We start from the raw sequence: 22239 nt of genomic DNA, 5'->3' as shown, positions 1-22239 counted from the left end.
TTTTTTTTTTTTTTTTTTTTGGCTTGGTTTGGTTTTTTGAGATAAGCTGGCCTGTAATTCATTGGTGCTCCCACCGAACTGGAATTCGTGATGTGCCTTGGTGTGTGTACCTTGGTGCCTGGCTGGATATTTAGCTTTCTAGGCCTCAAAAACATTGAATATAATCTCAAAGACAAAAGGGAACTGGGCACAGTGGCACAAGCCTATAATCTCAGCATTCTGGAGGCTGAGGCATGAGGAGTGAGGCCAGCTAGGGCTACAAAGTCAAATCCCACCTAAACTGCATAGCTAAGCCCTACCTAAAAAAAAAAAAAAAAAAGTACAAGGGAAGTAGCTTGTTTTCAGGTCCATATACATTATAAATCAAAGTAAAGGACAAAAATATCAAAAGTAAATTAGAAAAAAGAAATTACACTTTTATAATAAACAGTACTAGCTGAAAGAAAAATAAGCAGGCATATCAGCAAATAAACAACTCACAGAAATAAGTCAATCAACACCAATATTTGTACAGCATAAAACTATTAAATATTCATTAAATAAAAATCTTTTATTTTGTACATTGAAATAACAAGATTAAAAAAACTCACTATTGTTGAGTGTTCGGTGAAAGAAAAGTTATGTAACTTCTCATGGAACTATACATTAGGACAAACATTCTGCAAAGTATTATAGTGATGAGTATCAAATCTATAAAAAATGTTTATACAGTTTGGCTCAGTAACCACCTTTCTAGAAAGCTATGCAAATTATAAATAATCACAAATGCCAAGGAAGATTGGATGGTTGCTTTTTATTGCCATGAAATATTGCACATTGGACAACTACTTAAGTATTTGATATTAAATACTTAAATAAATTCATGATGTGATATTATACAGTCCTTAAATAAAATTGGTATTATTTTAATAAAACTGAAAAATAGGATAAAATAAGGTTAGAATGGTAAATAGTACGTATAACCTGGTTTCAATTATTTTGCAAAGTAAAATTGTCATATGGCAAGGGCTAGAGAGAAACACATCAAAATATTGGCAGTGCTTAATTCAAGACTACAGAATTACTGATACTATTTTTTTTCTTTAAATTTTTGTTTCCCCGTCTAAATTCTTCAGAGTGAAACTACATTATATGTAGTGGAAAAAATCAAGTTTGCAAAGTACAGGAGCACACTGTCACAAACCGTGCCTTGCTGTGCGTCTTTTCCTCTCCCAATCACCAGTGCCTACAATAATGGTCAGTACACAGTGGTCTCCCAAACAGCGATCCTCGAATAAAGCGACAGCTCTGAGGGGCTGCCCAGCCCGGGGTGAAAGGCGCAGTGTAAGTAGCTGAGTTATCCATCCAGGAACGGAGGTCTAGAGTAGCTATGAAGGAAAGACGACAGAGTCAAAGGCAAGGCAGAGCTGGAAGCCATCTGGGGTTTAAACAAGAAATGGGCAAACCAAGCACTTAAAAAACTTGAAAACTCTTCTCAACAAGCTGAGCAGTACAGTGGGAGTGTCCCCAGCGTGGGATAGTGCCTGGCCCTGGGCTCGTCCTTGTTCACATGCAATATACAAGACCGCAAGGTGAGGCATCAAAGGCAGTCATGCCACCTAAAAATATGGACATTTTATGGGGCATATTCTGTGCTCATAAGGTAATAATGACTTAAAACGTGAAATAGGGACAAAAGTCATAATCGCTTGGAAATTTAAGTTCATGATTCAAAAGAAAGTATTTTTAAAGACTTGAAAAATAGTGAGAACATGGTATATCAAACCTGCAGCCATAGCAGGTTCTTAAGGTCACTTTAATAGATAACAAAGATATTTAAAAAGTAACTAAGTTAAACCTTTAAGAAGCTTATAAAGGAGTGAATAAATATTAGAGGAACAGGGAATTAATCAGGAATAAGGAACATTTAGTGTAAAGGGAAAGACATGGTAGAATTGAAAAATGAAAAGTTTTATCTTTGAAAAGACAAATCAAGTAGACAGACCTATGGCAAATTTGAGAATATAGGAAAGAAAACTTTAAAAAGTAGATTCAAGAAACGAAATATAGCCAGGGATATGGAGGAGGCAAGATTCACTTCTAGAATAATACATATTTTAAGAGGTACTAGTTTTTTTCTGTTTTAAGGTTATTTTTAGAATATTTAGTGTTGATTTAGATTTTTAGACTAATACAGTTAAAACTACCTAGTGGAGGGTTGGCCAGATAGCTCAGCGGACTAAAGCTCCTGCTTCCGCAGAGCGCAGCGGCTGGGGTTTGATCCCCAGTGTGCTGTGCAGGCTCAGCCCCCAGGGCGCTGAGACTGCGATTGAGACTTGGCGTGGTGGCGTGCGCCCAAAAACAGGAGGATCACTGCGAGTGCAATCTCTGTAGTGAGACCTTGTACACCCTATACACCCTGTCCTAAATTCTTCTAAAATAAAATAAACTACCTGGTAAAACCTTCATGATACTACTGTATCCGTGAGCAATTCAGTTTCATCTGAAGTTGGTAGATTAATGAGCTTGTAGTCAGAGAACACTCCAATATGATGTCAATTTGTAGTTATAGTCCTGTCACTTGGGAGGATTCCCAAGTATTATAGACATTATGAAATTTTGGGAAACCAGTTAATCTTCATTAGAGGGGAGGATAGATTTCCTGTGGGATAGATGCCAAATAATGTGAACTCTGCAGAAAGGGTCACATTTTCTCCTCTTTTGCTTTAGCAGTTTGTGAAGTGCAATGCGCCAGTGAGTAAAAATACCTTCAGACTTGCTAACGAAAGATGGTGTGTACAGAATCTGCTATTGCAGCATGTATTTTTATAGATGTTGAAAAGCTATTGTCATAGTATTTTAAAAACTGTCAGGTGTGTGTGTTTTTCAAATGAGTTTTAAATAATTCAGGACTCTGAAGGCACTAGAAAAATGACTTTATAAACTCGCAGGGCTGTTTATATTGAATGTACATGTAGAAGCTATGAATTAAAAATGACAGTCTCCAATCCATGTTTTTACTAATAACCTGTGCAGTGTTGATGGAGATTTGCCATTACCCACATTGTTTTGGCATTTTCCCATTAATGGCTTGCCGTGAAGTCATCTCAGCATAGACACACTTGTGTGCTGATGGTGATATGGGGACCCTTGTTTGGTCTGTGTGGCCTAACCTGACGGCTAAGCTTGTGGCCTGCCTTCCCTTTCCCTCTCTTTTGTGTGCTGCTGAATCCGAAGTGAGGACAGAGACCATGGGAGACAGTTCCCTTTGAGCAAGTGTTAGGACTGTCCGCGCTTGCCTGTGCAGATGCTTAGCTGGTGAGCAGCATTGGAGAAGTACTGGAAGTCCCCTCCTAGTTCGAGAGCACTGTACCAGGGTGCAGAAGGGAGGATCAGAGGTCATCACGAGTCTTAGCCCCATTTCTTCGTGACTCATTCTTCTTGATTCTCATCTTTTTTTTCTTTTCTTCCTGTCCTTAGGTTCTTTTTTTTTAAAAGGTGTAACCAAAGGAAACTCATTTGTGTGGTGTGGGGTGTATGTGTGTGTGTGTGTGTGTGTGTGTGTGTGAGTAGGCCTACTGGAATGCATAATACTATCTTTCTTCCTCCTACCAAAGGGCCACAAAGGACTGGTTTTCCAGAGAAATTTTCTTATCATTGTTATTATCACTATTTCTTAAGTATTATTTTCCTATGTCAGTATTAGACATGTAAAGTAATGGTTTGGCTCATGTTCAGGAGTTAACAGATCTCTGGGGATCTCTGAGTTAGGAAGCACATGACCTTTATAACAGAAGATGTGAAGTGAACATGCAAGAGCTGGGCAGTGACTGAAGCCAGAACCACAGAGAGGACTGTAGTTAGACATGGAAATAGTGGAAACACCTATGTTTAAACATGTTTAGAAATGTTTGCATTGCAGCAGACATTTCAAAGATTTGTCCTACGAAGCCCTGGAAGTCCATTGACAGTTCCTCAGCTCTCCAGTATCCCTTCCAGTGTGCTGCAGGTGATTGCTGGCCAGTGTCTGGAGCTTGCTGACTGCCTACTGCTGAGCACACATTGCGTAGAACTGACCTCCTCGGTTCACGTGCTGCAGGGCTCACTTTCCTGTTTATTCTTTGGAAAGGACTCAGCTGAGCTGTTGCCACACATTAACATGGAGATAGAATTGCCCAGTTGGTGAGAAGTATCCTTGTGTGTGCTTGGTATCATTCTGAAGTCTTTCTCAGAAGTTGTTTTTAAATTGGATATCATAGACTTTTACATGTCGATTTTAATGGATTTTTTTTTTTCAGGTTTAGCTAAGAGTCAACAATAAAGCAAGGATGAGGTGTAGAAAGGGCTGCAAAAGTTAATGAAGGGATGGGATGTATTATTTAAAAAAAAATCTGTTGAATGCAAATGAGAAATTAGAGCGAACTATGTCTTAGAAGTTTTACATGTCTAAGCATCATTACCTTGTTAACTGGTGTTACATGAACAATTATACAGCCTCTACTCCTACTTTTGGTTGTTGTCATGCTCTTGATTGCAGATTATAAATCCTAATTGTACTTTCCCGGACCAGAAGCAGAGCAAAGGCTGAAGGAAGGTGTCCACTTCTGGGGAGTCTTGGGTGGGTTTACTGCCAGATTCTCTTCCCTCCTCACTGAGTGCCACTCCTACTTCCTGTTAGCTCCCTGCCTCCTAGGGATGGGCCCTCCGCGCAGTTGCTTCCTTTTAAATCTCAGTCCCTCATACCTCCGGAGTAGGACCCATAACAGTTGCATCTCCTGGGCTTGTTGGGAAGATGAGAAGGGTAACACAGGCAGATGCCCACATCCACGTCTGACTGGTAAAAAGGTGGTTTCCACTTCAGCCTTCCTGAGTGGTCGTCTTTGGGTACCAGTAGCGTGGCTGAAAAAACTCAAAGCAGTCAGAGCATATCAGTGTCTTCTGGACCAATGTCAATCACCTAACCTCCCTTGGAAATACTTGCTAACAACTTACTGACTGAAGTATCTGTGGATTTTTAAAGAGATAATAAATGAGTACTTAAAATCAGTGTTAGGATTTTTAAAGATGGTGGATTGTGATTCATTTTGTTAAATACCTACAACCTGTCAAATACTGTACAGGATTCTTTTATATCTTTTTTATCTCTCACACTTGACTGAAATTATATCTAATAAAATAATAATAAAGGGGTGTATAAGTCCTGGGAATTAGAGGTATAGCTCAAACATCTAGTTTACTATTTCTGCAGTGTGGTAACATTGTTTTTGACTCATCAGAATTATCAAGACCTCTACTCCACCTGTCCTCCTAGTTTCTACTGGAATTGAAATGTAGTTTAGAGCAGAATTCTTTTGGCTAGGATTCCTTGGTTGCAATTTAAAGAGACCTATAGAACTGGATTAAGGGAGAGGGCATCTATTGAAGTACATTAACCTTTCCAGTGGTGCCCATGAGGAACTTCAGATTGGATGAGATTTAGGCACTCAAAGCAGGGTTTTTCAGGATTTGGTTACAGCCTTCTGGCTATACTCCCCATCTCCTCAACTTATTTTGGTTTCTATGTTATCTATTGCCTTGTAACAGGTCCTGTCAAACCTGCAGCTTAAAGCCACATACATTTATCTGCTCAGTTTCCACAGGTCAGGAGTCGGGGCGTGGCTTCTCTGTGGACTTCGTGTTCTCCCAAAAGTGTCAGTCCCTCCTGGAATGTAGCTGAAGGCACAGCTAGGGAAGGGTCTGCTCCCAGTTCATTGGCTGTTGGAAGAATCCAGTTCCTTGTAGGTTGTGGGGAAAAGATCATGCTGCTAGAGTCTGCTCTGCATTTCTTTCCCCTGAATCTTTTCCTAGGGGAGCTCACAATATGGCAGCTTCCTTCAAGGAAGAGCCTGCTGGTGAGGCAGAAATATAATCCTGGAATGCCATATTCTGTTAGTTAGAAGCAAATCCAACCCATGCTCACAATAAGGGATTGCCAAAGGATTGCCAGAAGGTACCATAGAGTCTGTCCCCTGCAGGAGGGCTTTCCGTATAATGACAGAACTGACCACCAGCAGCTCCTGTCTTACAGTATCCCAAGGGTAGGAACCCTAGAAAAAGTGTCGCTAGCCCCTTGACTACCACGGCAGCAAACTTAACCACAAAAATACCTACTGAAAAGATAATAGGTAGCTTTTAGAACTGTTGCACATACTGAAGAACCAGGCTGGAAAATCATGTGCAACTGACTGGACACTTGTAACCACGGGGTAGTTCTTCCTTAGTCTCTCATCACTAGATTCATTAACGTTCCAGGGTACGTTAAATACCAGATGCAGTTCTCTGGTCAGTACAGGTCTTATGCCTGTGTCCTAGGGACCAAGAAGGGTGATGAGGACAGGCTGGCCCTCGCTGGCCTTCAGTGGGAAGGAGGTCTCTAATGTTTCTTTGTGACACTGCTCTGAGATGAGCCTGTATGGTCTCATGGCCTCGCTGGGACCACATTTTCCTGTCCAGCCAACAGGCTGTATTGCATAAGTATATTCTTCTTTCCTGGACACTCTCCAGAACTTTGTAACTGATGGTTCTGTGTTCTTGTTTAACATGAACTGTGCCTTACAGATGTGCCAACAAAGGCCTCTGAGTCATATAGTAGAAGGGACATTTCTGTTTTTCAGTTAGAATTTTACTCATACTGGATTTAACTAAGCAGAATTTGTGCTTTCTGAAATTAAAGGCTATCTTTGGGATCCAGAATTTTCCCCAATCTTTGTGTTAAATCTGGGAACTCAGGAATACTCTGAACTCTTTACTGTTGTTGTATTTGGCCATATGAATTTTGAGCACACTGACTTACCAGGTTTTTAATAAATCTGAAGAACTTAAAAATCATTTCACATAAGTTCATATGTTTTATCAACACCGAACGATCAACAAAACTTATCAACAAAAGAAACAGATATCACTTCTGTGGTTAACTTGGCAGGTGCAGAGTCTGCATACTGTCAAAAGGTTTTTCTTGGCCGAATAAAGCAACTAATATCTCACCATTGCAATAGAATTTTAGGCTAAGAATAATCATCCTCAACACATGAGAATCACCTGAGGAATTAAAAACAGCACTATAAAAAAAAATGTGAGACTCCTACCCCAGGGAAATTTGCATAATTCCTTGAAGTGGGATCCAACTAACTTTCAAAACCTCTTTAACACATCCTACTGACTTGGGGCAGTTGTGTGTGTACCAACTGTGATTCAGAGCCACCCAGTAGGAGTGACAAATTATGGCCTGGTCCTGAACATGTTAAGGATTTTCGGGTGTGCAGCTTATCTTTGTTGCTTGATCATTGCTGGGACAAAATACCTGATGGTCACAAGTTAAAAGAGGAAAGGTTGGTTTTGGCTCATGCTCTGTAGAAGCTTCAGTCCATTGTGATCTGGCTCCAAAGCAGGGTGGCATAGCAGAGGAGAAAGTTTTGTGGCAGGAAGAAGCAACGAGCCTTCCTCCTTCTTTCTCATTCTATTTCTTCCAGGGTATGTAAGCCTATTAGTCAGTGCTCCTCACAGACAGGGTGTGCGTTCCCTCTTTCATAAATTTATCATTCATGCCCAGAAATACTAAACCAATCAGTGAGTTAATCTAGTGTCACACACCCATGATTCAGTATCACACACCCATGATGCAATATCACACATGCGTGATGCAGTATCACACACTCATGATGCATAGTCACATACCCATGATCCAGTGTCACACCCACGATGCAGTATTACCCATGATGCAGCATCACACACCATGATGCAATGTCACACACTCATGATCCAGTATCACATGCCCATGATGCAGTGTCACTCATGATGCAGTGTCACACACCTATGATGCAGGGTCATGCACCCATGATGCAGTATCACACACTCATGATGTAGTATCATGCACCCATGATGCAGCATCACTCATGATGCAGTGTCACACACCCATGAGCCAGTATTACACATCCATGATGCAGTGTCACACACCCATGGTGCCCCATGATGCGGTGTCATACACCCATGATGCCTCATGATGCAGTGTCATACACCCATGATGCCTCATGATGCAGTGTCAAACACTCATGATCCAGTATCATACACCCATGATGCAGTGTTACACACCCATGATGCCTCATGATGCAGTGTCACACACCCATGATGCACCATCTCCCCAAAGCCGCACCTATGAGCACATCAGATTTGGGGAGCCTTCTAGATGTAAACCATAACATTGGCCAAGGTTGAGAACCAGCCCACCAAGACTTGGACCTAGGTGGCTGCCCATTCATTTACATTATGGCGTGTTCAAAGAAGTCATTCAGGTTATTTTCACAGCTCCAGGGCTAAGACTCTTTCTGCTGTTGACCGTTGTTCTTTAAGTGTACCTAAGATGAACTTCCATGGATGGAGGTCAACCAAGTAAGTCTCTTCCTGCAGCCTGAGAGAGCCCAACATACTGGGCCCACGGAGCTGCCGCTTACGCCATTGCTTCTGAGAATACCTCCAAGAGGCTGAGCTCATAGGAATGCCATTTGTTTGCTTCATGACAGTAGCACATGTTAAAATCAAGCTATAAACAATCCAGCTTTTCTTTCATTTTATATTTATTTTCTGAGATGATGTGCAAATAATCATTCATGTGGTATCCAGAAATATTTTTGTCTGTAGTAATAGCAGATGGCACAGTGCTTTTCACGTGCCAAGTTGCATTTATTCCGCTGCAGCGCAATGTGGAAGTGATCGTGGGCTCTTTCAAGTGCGCTAACTCCCCATGTGCATTTCAGTTGTGGTGGGAAGTTTTTCTGCATATCAGTTCAATGTGTGGTAGATTTACTTGGAATCCTTGGAATTCGTGCATAGTGTAGTCACATGAGAAGTGCTTTGAAAAGAAATCGTTTTTTGGGGTCTCATGATTAAAGGTCATCAATTCAACAGACATTTAATAAGCATATTCTGAGTGCTAAGCCAGTAATTTTCCACTGGGATGAGCAGCTTGGTCTGCTGGAAGATTGTGGAAATCCACAGCGTTGTTTTTAGTTACCATAATGATTAGCAGGGGTGCTACTGGCATTTGCTGTGGGAGGCCCAAGGGACAAGGGGCTTGCAGCTTGCAGGACAATCCCCTGTGACAAACATGGCCCTGTGTGTGTGCGCACCATGTGTGTATACACATCTAGGCTCTTGAAAGAGCATTCACGTAGGTGGAAAACCTGTTTATGATTATCTGAGCCTGAAACCTAATTGTGATTTTTATATAAACATAAAGAGTTTTTTTTTTTTTCTTTTTTTGGCATGGATTTTAACATATAATGACTTTTCCAGGAAAATTATAAATTGAATTGTAAATTAAATCAAGGGAAAGTTGTACTTTGCTTTATTTGGAAGCAAGAGTTATTTACCTCATATAAAATCACATCGCCATTGGAACCCTGCACATGATGGCTGAGTCACAGAGAGCCTGACTATAAACTGCCTGTGCTTGTTATTTCCACTTTCATTTGGATTCTATACATAGTACAAGCAAATAATTACTTCATGTGTCTCCTGGCAGTGTTGTGCTGGCGTATTTAAAATGCAGATTACTTTATTATAGTACTTTTTGATTTTTTAGGTTGAGTTGTGATGATGTGATTTTAAAAAACACAGTAGTATTACTCAACATTGATTTTTTTTTGGAGGGGGGAGGGAGTTGGATGTGATGGGATTGAAAGACGCAGGGTTAAGCAGCAGGGGATTGGCAGACAAATTGATTGCCAGGAAGCCCTTCATGCTGGAGGAATGCAAAGGGTCCTGCCCCAGCCAGGGAGCAGCCTTGCATGTCCTGAGGGAAAACACAGGCAGTGTCAGGAGGGATGTTGTGTCAGGGCATAGCTGGGTGAAGAGGAGGGCAGGAGGAATAGTGCATACAAAGTGCTGAAGGGAGAAGATGGCTTGAGCTTGGGGCCCTGGTCAGACCGGGAGCTGGTGATGGAGAGCAGCCTGAGGAGGCAGACAAAAGCACACCAAGACCTTAGCAAGCCTTGCTCTCATTTTATTCTAGAAACACTAGCAAAGATACAAAAGGGCTGTTGGAGTTGGATCAGTTTGCATGTTACACAGACATGCTTGTCCCCGTGGTAAATCTAGGCTGGAGTGAGGCAAGGTGCTCTGGGCCAGCAAGCAGCCTGAGTTAGCATAGAGGGCAGGCGCAGGAAGGGTCAGGGGAGCTCTGCCCGTGCCAGACCAGGCAGTCGCCTCCAGTGCCTGTGCTCCCTGCCACTTGGCTGGGTTGTCCCACAGCAGGGGTGTGAGCTGGGCTGTACAGAGCACATGGGAGGAGTTTTGGGGGATGGGATCTACTCAGTGTTGAATGTGGGCGACATGGGAAAGCAAGCTCGGGGATGGTGGTGGTGAACCTGTGGCACGCATGCAGCAGCCGGTGCGTACTTCCATTGAAAGCTCGAAAGGGTTCGCCATCACTGCTCTAGGGTGTGTGTGGCTAAAGATACATGTTTTATGGATAGAATATAAAGTACATTGTGTTACCGAATTTCACTGATTTTAACCTTTGTTAAAGAGGTTCATTTATTTTGTGCGTGACTTTGCTTACTTGTTTGTTTTCATTTAATGTGGAACAACTTTTGCTTTTGTTTTGAAGGGGATTAGAAGATGATAGATTTTAAAGAAGCTTCGTTATGTTATAAATCTAGTGGTTATCATTTGTATGTAAAGTGTTGCGTCAAAAATGGAAGGAAATAATCTTGATAATTTAGATTTATCCCCTGTATTTCTGAGGGAAACACAGTTCTTGAGGGCCTTTTTCCACTTCTGTTCCTTTTCATTTTATTTATTAAATAAAATCTTACTTCATTTTATTATTAATAGTAGTGAATTTAGCTGGGCATTGTAGCTTACACCTGTAATCCTAGTGCTCTGGGGAGATTGCTACAACTTAGGTGAGACCCTATCTCAAAATTTAAAAAAAAAAGCATTAGAAAGGCCTGAGCATGTAGCTCCGTGCAAAGGCCATGGGTTCAGTGCTTTGCTTAGTATCAATCAGTGTTTTAAGAAATTAGTGAAATAGAGGACTATTACCCCCATTGTCTATGACTTTTTATGTAGTTCCTTTACATCTCACATTTACTCTCTTTCTTTGTCTTAGTTTTATATATGTATGTACACATCTGTGTTTATACATAAAAAGACAGAACATTATCATTCAACACAAATATTCTAGGAGTGAAGATGAAACTGGGAGCAGATAGATAGATAGATAGATAGATAGATAGATAGATAGATACTGGGAATCAGGAGTATATAGATATATTTATATTTATTTATTTTTGTGGCACTGGGAATAGATATGTTTATATATAAGTAATAGGTACTGGGCATCAAACTCAGGTCCTCACACCTGCCAGGCAGGTGATGTGCCACTGAGCTCAATCCCTGACTCTGGGAGCAGCATTTTGAATCCTTCTTCCTCTCCACTTTTTACTTGCTGTCCAGCATCCTATGAAATGCTGGCGTTCTCTATGTGTGTTGTGGGCATCTCAGAATAAACATATCAGAACTGAGCTCTCCTGTTGTCCTGGTCCCAGTCTTCCCCATCTTGGTAAATGAGTCCATCATCCATTTAGTTGCAGAAGCCTAAAGCCTGGTTCCTCCCTTTCCTCTGCTCCCTTGCTGAATCTGTCTGCAAGTCTTTTTCTCCAACATATGTCCAGATCCAAGCCCTTCCCTCCACCATCCTTCCCTGGTAATTACAGCGCTACCAAGACCCTCCTACTGGCATTGATGTTCCCACAGTCCACTGCCACCACCTCTTCCAACCTGTCCTCCTCTTTCTGTAGGACTGTGTTAGCCTCCTTACTGATCTTTTACTTAAACTATATCTTCTTACTACCTCTGTGGAATCAGTTCTTCAAGTAGGCAGAACAGATCACTTAACCATTGCCCTGTTTAAAAATCTTCCATTTGCTTCCCGTTATAACTAGGAAACAACTCACTCAAATGCCTTCCATGACACATGAGGCTTGTGTGATCTCTTTTGCCTGTCTTTCCAAATTTATTTCCCTTGCCTGTGCTCTTTGCTTACTATGCTCCGTCCAGCTATCAGCCATCTCATTGTTTTTAAAACACCACATTTTTCTCTACCTTGAGCTGTTCCACGTGTCCTTAGAACTGCACAAGCTGCCTGAAGCTCCTGTGTGTCCTACAGTGTCACTTTGACACCTTGTGGCATCATCACATGTTGCGCACGACCTCGCCAGCAAGGAAGACGCAACACACAGCTCTTCCTTCAGCGGTTTATTCAGGCCCCTTACAGCAAGCTGCTTCTTCTCCAATCCCCCAGCCCTTGACTAATATATACTCCCGAGCCCAATCCCAGTGCGCCACGTGGGGATCGCCCATGGGTCCAGCATATGCGGAAGCGAATCATGACTGCAGCCCTGGCCATATAAGGAGTTGTTGTGCACAGAGAGCGCTCACCCACGGGGGGGGGGGGGGGTGGAAGGCGGAAACCAGCGCCATCTTGTAGGCGTGGTCCTTCGCAGCTCTCCACAATCACATACCATTCTTAGGAAAGTAGACTTGCTTTCCTAGACATACAACAATTTTTGATTGTATAGTAGTCAATACATATTTGAAAGAATAAATACTACCTACTTGCACCAGCTTGGAGAATTACCTTGTTGCCAGGCACAGGTACATGGAGCTGAGAGTCAAGCTGTTGCTCTGCGTCATTGACTATCTTTTGCAAGACTCTTGTTTTTATGCAGAGCGTGTTTTCTGGGCTTCAAGTAAATATTGGTGGTCAGCTACCAGCCCCATATCTGCGGTTGCAACTATGATCAATAAACTAAAATACTGTAGATACTGATGGATATACTTCCAACATAGCAGCCTTTAGGGGACCTACAAGTGGAAGGTGGCTAGTTCTGCTTCTGAGTCCAAAAGGGGCAGGAAGGAGAGAATGGAGGAAGCCCTGGAAAGGAGAGAAAACCTGTAGATTAGCCTTCTCCAAATTGCCATTGCCAAAGACACGGATGGAACAGTGGTTGAAGAGGTGTCAAGGACAGTATGCAGGAAGTTTAAGAACAGTTTATCTTGGGCATAAGCAGTCTTACCACGATCTTCCCCCATGGCATTAATATTCAAAAACCTGAAAAGTTCTCACTCCATCTTGTTCCTGCACTGCTAATCTGGGACCATTTGTTCAACTCCCCAAGTCCCAGAGCTTCTGCTCAGTTCAGTCCCCAACTGGTGTTCTCAGCTTTTACAGAAAGAAATGATGGAGGAGTAATAGGCTGCTTCTGGCTGGCGGCCTCTTGTCTTCCTCTGTTCCTTCCTCTTGTCCAACACTGTGTCTCCATCGAGTTGCGTCCTTAACGAGGGCATTTGCTCAGCATACACGGCAAGATTATGCTTTACAGTAATACATTTTCTGCTTTTTGAACCATGCTTGAGAGGACAAACTCCTCGGCTGTGGAAAGAATTTGCCATTTAACAGAGGAGGACCTTTATGGCTTGTCACATCTTTCAATCATAGCTCTGGTTTTTGATTCTTTAAAGGTGGCACATGAGGGCAGGAACATTGCACATAACCACTAAGTGCCACCACGCAAGTAGCTCTTATAGGATGGCCTCGAAAAGAAAGAATGCTGTCTGTGCTGCTAATGATTCTGCATAGTTAACATAACTGAAACCCATAATATCTTAGTCTTAGTTTTGCTCCAAAATTGCATTTTAGCCTTCATTTTCTTTTATCCATTGTGGAAAGTAGCATTGATTTGGCTAACATTTATTAAATAATGAATTTTATTTATTTATTTATGTATTTTTGGAACCGGGGATTGAACTCAGGCCCTTGTGCTTTCCAGGGAAGCACTTATTCTACTGAGCCATCTCCCCGGCCCCTCATTTTTTATTTAAAAAACATTTTGTAGAAACACACACACACACACACACACACACACACGCACACTGCATATCTAGAGGTCCATAGGACAGAAATGAATGGCTGAGTTTTCAAAATCAATGAATACATGAAACCTCATATTGAATAACATTGCAAATTGCAAGCAGGCTGGATAAAACAAATCTACAAGAGAATGATTATAGTATAATGGCAGTATGTCCAAAATAAAGAGAAAACTCTTAAAAAGTTGGGGGGAAAGGCAAATTGTCTACACAAGAGGGACTATCCAGTTAACAGTACATTTATTAGCAGCAGTAGATCCAGTCTTTATCATCAGAAATGAGATGATAAAAAAAAAAAGATCTTTAATGGTGTATACTAGGAGGACTTTTTTTTTTTTTTTTTTAATTTTCAGACATTAACTACCAGAAGGATTAAAAGTTGGATTGTAGCAAGGAGGACACAGTACCCAGAAATGTGTTCTACCATCACAAAAGCAATGGCAGGGCAAAGCTTTTGTGTTTGGCCAATCTACTAATACACTTAAGTGGTCTGCATAAGCGGCTACTTTTTTGCTGTGATTTGTGCATGCAAAACGCTTTCCAGTTGAATGCCTAACCATCGTGGCTGGGTGCCCGTGTCAGAAATTCTGTTTGTGATGGATGGTTTTCACTAGGTACAAGGGTGTCAGCTTCTGCTTGCTGTTAAGAATGGAGTGAAACCACAGGCTTACCTTGAGACCCAAACTTCAAAACGCCTGCTTCACATGTCTAATTAAGGTCCTAACACAATCGGTCTTTCAAGCTGTTTGAAGGTTGGTCCCTGCCACTGGTCAGAGTGCGCTCGGATGGTATCTTCCCTTTTTAAAAGCCCAGGACTTGCTTCTGCCGCCACAGACCTCACAGGGTCAAGGCAAGGTATTCTGGCACTAGGGCAAAGGAGCTGCCCTTCCCGTCCATCTCTCGCCCTCTGCAGGTGTGTGTCCTCCCTCAGGACATGGGTGTCCTGGAGGGCGAGGTAGGTGACTTGTCACAGGGTTACCGCCTGCCTGTGGAAAGTTGCTGTACTTTGAGTTGGGTTTCCTTTTTCATTGGGCAATTACTCACCCTTTTTGTGTGTACTGTTGTGCGAGTCTCACATTTGATTGAATAAGATCATAGTCTGTTCATATTTTTATTTAAAAAATGTATACCTGTGTAGAGTGTAAATTAAGTAATGACAACAGATAATTTTTTTTAAGGCAGAATTGTTATGGAAAAGGCTGAATGTTGGAAAATGATTCAGTGCACTCTCTGGCCAGCCAACCTCCCTTCCCTGGTTATTTGCAATTATATTAGGGCAATTATAGATTATAACTCTAATATCTAGAAACCCATTTAGAGAAGGGAGAAATTTGTTTTTACTGTATTGTACTCTAAATTGTAAATGAGATGCAAGATTGTCTAATAGGTTAGGGTTCAAATTTGAAAATTGCTATGTTATTTTATATCTATATAACCATGAAGGCTAGGTTAGAAAATTGGAAAATACTGATTTCTAATAAAATATTTTTGGTTACATTAAACTTACGTGGTTTTTTTTTTTTTTTTTTTTTTTTTTTTTTTTTAGTTGATCCTGGCCACATGATGTCTCTAAATACTGCTTTTGTTCTTCATTTCTTGAATGAGGCTGAGGGTTTTATTGAGTCTACACAGAAAACATAATTATAATATATTGGAGAGGACCCTTAAAAAAAAAACAACACATAACTCATTTCATTCTAGAGAATTGGAAACCAGCAGTCTAGTCCCACAACTTTATCAAGTTATACGTATTGTCAGGTAGATATATCTGATGAAAATAATAGCTCTTGTGGTGGGGGGGTGGATGGGTGTGGGTGTGGGTGCACGTACGTGCGCACATGTACCTGCAGTCACACATGCACACTTTTCGGTGGCTTGTTTGGGCAATGATGTCCTTTCATTGGCAGATCAGAACAAGCAGCAGTTGTGTCTCCCAAAGGTTCTGGTCATCTCATATGCTCTTCCCTCATGGTCTGTTCTTCCCTGAGAGCCAGCAGGTTTTCTGCAGCCCCAAACTAATGAAAATGCCTTGTACCTGTGTAGATCGTGGTGCCTTAGGGCCTCTTTGCCTTGTAAGTTGCTGCTGCAGTAGGTGAAGTAATTTGGCTCTGCCTCTGAATTTCATCCGTAAGTCACTGAATGGTCAGATTCCCCATCCCATAACTACCCTATCACAGCAAGCACTCCGAGGTAAAGTTTTAAGGGTGCTAACTTAACCTCTTGGTAGTCTTGATGAAGCAGTTCCGGCACACTTAAATCATTCGTTCAGCATGTTTGAGTGTCTATCATGTGTCATGCACTTACCTTGGTGTTTGGAATACATGTATGAAAACTACAGAAGTCACTGTGTTCTTGGAGTTCACATGAGACCCCTAATTCTTACCTGCACCTCTTCTGGAGAGGGATATTATTTTCCCCAAGCTGTAAAAATCTATTCATTTCCTTAGCTTTTTTACTTTTTACTTTTTTTTTTTAACTACTAAGTTTGCTTGATATGTGAATTAAGACACAACTTCCCTAGGAGAGTTTTTGTGTGAGAGAGAGATGCAGATTGGCAAATGTATAAAAGCCCTAGCTTCCCAACAGGCTGAAGAGGAGAAGCAGAAGGAGTGGCTTGGAGGGAAGACAGTAGAAGGAAAGGACTCTTCACCTAGGGATGCTTTTTATTTTGAAGGCACTGTTAAACTTAGTCTCATGGTCATCTCTGCATGCTTGGGGTGTGTGCAAATGTCATGGGTGATGAGGTCAGAGGGAAGAAATGGGTGACACCAACCACTGAGAGACTTTGAGTATGTGGCAGGTACTTGGTGTGTAAGCCAGTGGTCCTTGGAGGATGCCCTGGCATGCCCTCTGTCTCACCAGGATAACTGAACATTGGTGTCCACCAGAGAGCAAGCTAGGTAGCAGGAAATCCGCTGAGTGATTTTCTTTCATTTATTCTTTTACTTGTTCAGCATATATTTATGTAGGGCTTGCCTTGTAGCCAGCACTGCACTTTTCCAAATAGCTTAGGCAAGAACCTAGGACTAGAAGTGTAGCTGTGTTGGGTAAGAATGGAAAGCCTGGCAGGGTGTGAAAGGCGTTAGACAGGGGACTGGATCAGGCAGCTGATCCAGGAGTGAGACCTAAGAAAAGGCCAGTTTAAGGTATGCAAGGGCCTGCATCTCTGTGTGTGGATGCTGGCAGCCGCCTGGCAATGGAGTCAGGTACCTGACGAACAACTGCTCTATAGGACCCATTTTTGTGGTAAAATGCAGGGCTTATCATGAGCATCCCTAGTAATTTGTTAAACTTGGGTTGGGATAATGTTCAGCCAATGAATTCCATGTATTCTCCTCCTTCCACAGGCGAGCTGGAGGTACTGTAGGTCCTGTGGGGGGTTCCCACTTCGTTAGAAATGTACATTTGAGAATAAATGATATCAGTGGTGTCAGTCTTAGATACTAGTTCAAGAAGAATGGAACCAATTTAATGCCCTAACTTATCTTGCAAATTGCAAGTTTCTTTTTTGCTGAATAACTGAAAGATACATATGAACACTAGTTGGGGACTACAGGTGGGCATCTCAGTCTCTTTTGCCATGTTTAGATTGCTTTCTACTTTACTAGGCAGTAATATATAAAAATGCAGCAGTCTCGTGTGCTGTGCGTTCCAGACTTAATTCTGAACTGATTTCACTGATATATTGTGTTGTAATAAGAGAAACTGAAGAAAAACCTGGAAAGAATCTAATAAGTTGTCTTGAAAACAATGTTTCTGTTCCTCTGGAGTGGCCAGCCCATTTCTCTTGGTCAAGGAAGTGTGCTGGATTTTAAACATGTGGTGGCTGTTATTCACTGTCCTTTTTTGTTAAAGGTAGGAAATGTTGTTCTTTGGGCTGGCTTAAATGCTGCTCGGCATAAAAGATGTGATGGGTACGAAGCTGCACACTGTGACTAATTGACATGTACCGGGCTAATGAGAAGACAGACTGTCTCTAATCAGCAGCAGAGCAAGCGCTCACAAAGGGTCTCCTTCCCTCCTAGGACATCCTTCGCGGGGCATCTGGCCGGGATCCTTGTTGGACTGATGTACACTCTGGGGCCTCTGAGGAAGATCATGGAGACATGTGCAGGTATGCGGTGAAATGCCTTTGGCGTGACGAGGTAGAAGTGCATCTTAATTTTCGTGGGGACAGAAGCAACTCCAAATGTCTTGTGGCTCAGCTTAGGAATCCCCTCATATGCTCACCTTTTTGTCCTGAGATATAACAGCCACTACATAGCTCCATAAGAGAAAACACAAACCCAAATCCCAACTCGTAGGTGATCTGGAGGAAGAAGTATCAGTGTGTATTCATACCCTCAGCCCTAAAGCTAGTCATTTTGACTTTGGGGAAGAGCCAGAAGTTGTGTTGTTTCCGGTCTGGTGAATAAGGTGGAAGAGGATGCATCATAATGATGTCATGAGCCCGCCTTTCTGTGTGTGGCACTCAGCAGCAGGGGACTTCCAGAACTACTGAGGAAGTGGCAGGACCAATGGGACAGTGTGAGAGGGAAAGGGAATATTTTGGGAAGATTAATGATACTGTATCTTACTGTAATAAATTTTATTTACATATTTTGATCATCACCCCTTGTATATTCATACTGACATTCATATTTTCACTCAGAGCATGGCTTCTGCGGTTTTCTTTGTTTTTTTCTTTAAATTGATGGTCAGTGAAAATATTTTATTTAGAAGTACATGTATTTTTTGATCTTTTACTTTGAAATGCTCTACCAATTTTGACATGTAAGGAAACGATTTCACAAACACTTGTTTTATAGACTACGTGAGCGCCAATATTTCATCTTTTATTCATGGAAAATCTTCGGAGACTCTTTTACCTTTTCTTGAACCATAAATAATTTGCTTTCACAGTTTGTGCCGATGACTGGTATTCTTGAGAACCATATAATATTCATGATATTGGAAAGCTTTCTCGGCACTGCTCTGTCGCCTTTGTCAGTAGGTTGTGTTCACTTCAGGATGACTTTCCAGGCTGTGCTGCACTGAGGCAGATTCCCACTTCCCTGCTTTTATCCATTGCTGTGTTTTCTTGTGTGTGATTTGAGGAAGCAGCAGGAGTTTCGTTTATTGAAATTATTCCATGTTATTGTATTGTCAGTACAATTTAATTAGGGAAATCTAGCAATGTACTGATAACAGAGAAGAAATGTTCTCAGATATTCATTGTTTTTGTTGCATTTTTCTATGTGCCTTGCAATTAAGTGGTTATAAAAGCTTCCTGTAGACATAATACAAAATTTAGGCAAGCGCTTAGTTTCTTTCTTAAAGAGGATTTTCCCCACAATTATAACATCTGATATGATAGTTGTCTTCCTTATAATCTTACCTGTTTTTTTTTTTTTTATGGAGACATTTTTAACACATCAGTCCTTTTTCAGAGTAACACAGTAGAATATTAAATATTCAGTGGCATTTGCAAATAGCCTGCAGACTCTGCCTGCTTTCTGGTAAAGCTAGAGGAGATATGTGGAATGAGCTGAGTGGCACAGGGACCTTTTGGAAAATAACAAAGCATGTGGAAGGTGTTGCCTGACGCCTCCTGAAAGCTGGCAGTGGTGCTGAGGGTATGCCCTGGCTCCTCCCTCTCTGCATTGAGCCATGACAAAAAGAAAAAGTCCCTCACGAAGGTAGGGAACATGACTGTCCCTTGGAGAAGGCTCTCTTTCTAGCCAGAGCATCTCTACTTGCACCATGGTGTCAGAGCCCAAGCTTGGTACCTTCAGGGGCAAAGACTCCTAAATCAACAGGAACCTTTAAAAAACTACTGTGAGTATAAAGTAGGGTTTTATTACACATACACACTGCCATCCTGGTCCCTGTAGAGCTGACCCTCAAACAAAAGGGAGTTTAACATTCTTTAGAAATCATTTGAAGTGATGCTGGACCTTGTCATAAAGAACCTCTCACTTGTCTGAAAGATTATCAGTTAAAGCCTTACATTCCTACCATTGAGATGTTTATTTCTTTCATGTCTAGGTATTTTTTCTTCTAATACTGGCTACCCAAGACAGCAGTACTACTTTAACAGTTCAGGTATGTACTTTATTTCATTTAATGCATTTAAATTTATTTTTAAAATTATAGTGTTTTCCAAGACAGAGCTATTTTAATGTAATGCTAATTTATATTGTGGTAGAGTAGTTCACACAATATTTAACTGTTCATACAATATTAACTTTCCCAGAAGGTCGGTGGGGAGGAGAAACCTAGGAAGAATATTTGGTTGAGCTGTGGAGAGAGCCAGGGTAGAAGGTGGTGAGTGTGCCATGCAAGAATGTGTACAGTTGGTGTGAAGTGCTGCGTGCGTGATCAGATCTGTGCTACGCCCAGGTCTCTCAGTGCTCAGGCAGTGTGTTAGAAGGTGGCTTCAGTTCCCCACAATCTAACCCATGTACACATTCAAGAAGATTCATGCTAACCCTAAGATGCTAGTAGGAATTCCTCTAATAAATTCTGTGAGGGGACATAGCTTAGTGGCTTAAGTGCCTGCCTGGCAAGCACAAAGTCCTGAGTTCGATCCCTGGTACAAAAAACAAAAAACAACTATAGCTTAGAGAGAAGTAAAGAGCTTTCTAGATGTCTGTTTAAATATGTAGAAAGGGCCTCCTGTTAATAGCATAAGACTTGTTTTTGGTGAGGCCTTCACATTCCAGCCAGGTGCAGTGGGTTAACTTTCTGTTATGGTAATGAAATGCCTAAGGCAGGCTCATGTTATAAAGAAAAGGGGTTTATCTAGCTGACAGTTTCAGAGGTGAAAGAGCATCGTAATAGCGTTAGCTCAGTTCTGGTGACAGGTTTCTTGCTGACTACACATCTGGAGACAGCACATGGTAAGAGGCAGCGTACACAGTTATGCATGTTGGGTTCTTTGACATTGTAAAGCCAGAGTATTTAGGTATGGGGCCTCCAGTCTAATGTTCTTATCTAAAACATACATTTCCTAGGGCTTGACCTTTAAACACCATAATCAGATTAAATTATTGCCCTCTTAATACCAGTAACATATGACTTTCGGTATTAAATTCCTACATGAGTTGAAGGGGGCAAACCATATTTAAGACAAAGTAGGCAGCTCTATTATGTTATCCTAGATCAGTGTCATTGAATATAGTTCAAATGTTGAAACCCTAAGCTCTGACATGATTGTATTTAGGGGTGAGGCCTTCGGTAAAGAATTAGGTCATGAGGGCAGAGCTCTCACAAATGGATTTAGTGCTCCTATAAAAGGAACCCCATGGGTTTTGGGAGATAGCTCAGCGGCATAAGCACCTGCCTGGCAAGTGTAAGGTCCTGCGTTCAATCCCCAGTACCACCAAAAAAGGGGAGCCTGGCAAGATAGCTCAGCGGACTAAGAGCCTGCTTAGGCAAGTGCGGGGACCAGGGTTCCATCCCTGGCACTACCTACTGTGGCGGCCTTGCCCCTGGTGCACTGAGCTAGCCCCTGAGACACAGAATGGTGGTGCATACATGTAATTCCAGCACTGGGAATGCTGAGAACAGAAGGATCGCTATAAGTCCCAGCTGCATAGTGAGACCCTCTACCAAATACATTAAAAAATAAAAATTTTAAAAAAGGAACCCCATGAGGTTCTCTAGCCTTTCTGTTCTGTGACGACACAACAAGGAGTTGCCAGCCTGCACTGCAGAAGAAGACCCACACCAGAACAACCAGGCTGACATTCTGACCTGGGACATGTGTTTCCCAGAACTATGAGAAATAAATCATTGTGCTTGAGCCACCAGTTTGATTATGTGTGATAGCAGACCAAGTAGACTGCTGTGACATATGTTCATCATGTACGTATTATAGTCTTGTCACGTGAGAACTGCTGTAGCGTGAACTGGGGGTCAGAAGGCCTTTCTATAAAGGGGTGGGTGGCTAACGTTTTAGGCCCCATTAGCTGTATAGTTCTGTCAGAACTAGTAAACCTGGCCCCGTAGCATGAAAGCAGCTATAAACCATTGATAAATAAGCCTTACTATATTCCTGTAAAAATATATCATAAAAATAGGCAGTAGGTTGGATTTGGATCATGACTGGCAGCTTCTTAGACCATTTGCTTAATACCAGAGCAAAGAATTATTTTATTTCCTGTGATGATTAAATTGATTGTCAACCAGATTAGACTTGAAACACATATAAACTTAGGAAAGTATACTTTTGGATGTGCATATATTTCCAAAGATAATTGGCATGTGAGACAGCAAACTGAGGGGAGGCCTACCCTGAATGCAGGCTAA

At 41.7% G+C, this 22239-nt stretch overlaps 1 protein-coding gene across 1 annotated transcript in view; it reads left to right on the top strand.

Annotated features, from left to right (window-relative positions):
* The window catches only part of Rhbdd1 (rhomboid domain containing 1), a 146590-nt gene that overhangs the window by 41600 nt on the left and 82751 nt on the right, over positions 1-22239 (top strand). The window contains exons 4-5 of the mRNA XM_004638149.2: positions 17973-18061; positions 19975-20031. Of these exons, the coding sequence (XP_004638206.1) occupies positions 17973-18061; positions 19975-20031 (146 nt within the window). The remainder of the gene's footprint in view (positions 1-17972; positions 18062-19974; positions 20032-22239) is intronic.

The sequence above is a fragment of the Octodon degus genome, unplaced genomic scaffold (assembly GCF_000260255.1).
Source record: "Octodon degus isolate 3935 unplaced genomic scaffold, OctDeg1.0 scaffold00096, whole genome shotgun sequence".
NCBI lineage: Eukaryota > Metazoa > Chordata > Mammalia > Rodentia > Octodontidae > Octodon > Octodon degus.
Note: the sequence above shows the minus strand (reverse complement) of the source record. Positions and strands in the feature narration are given on the sequence as shown.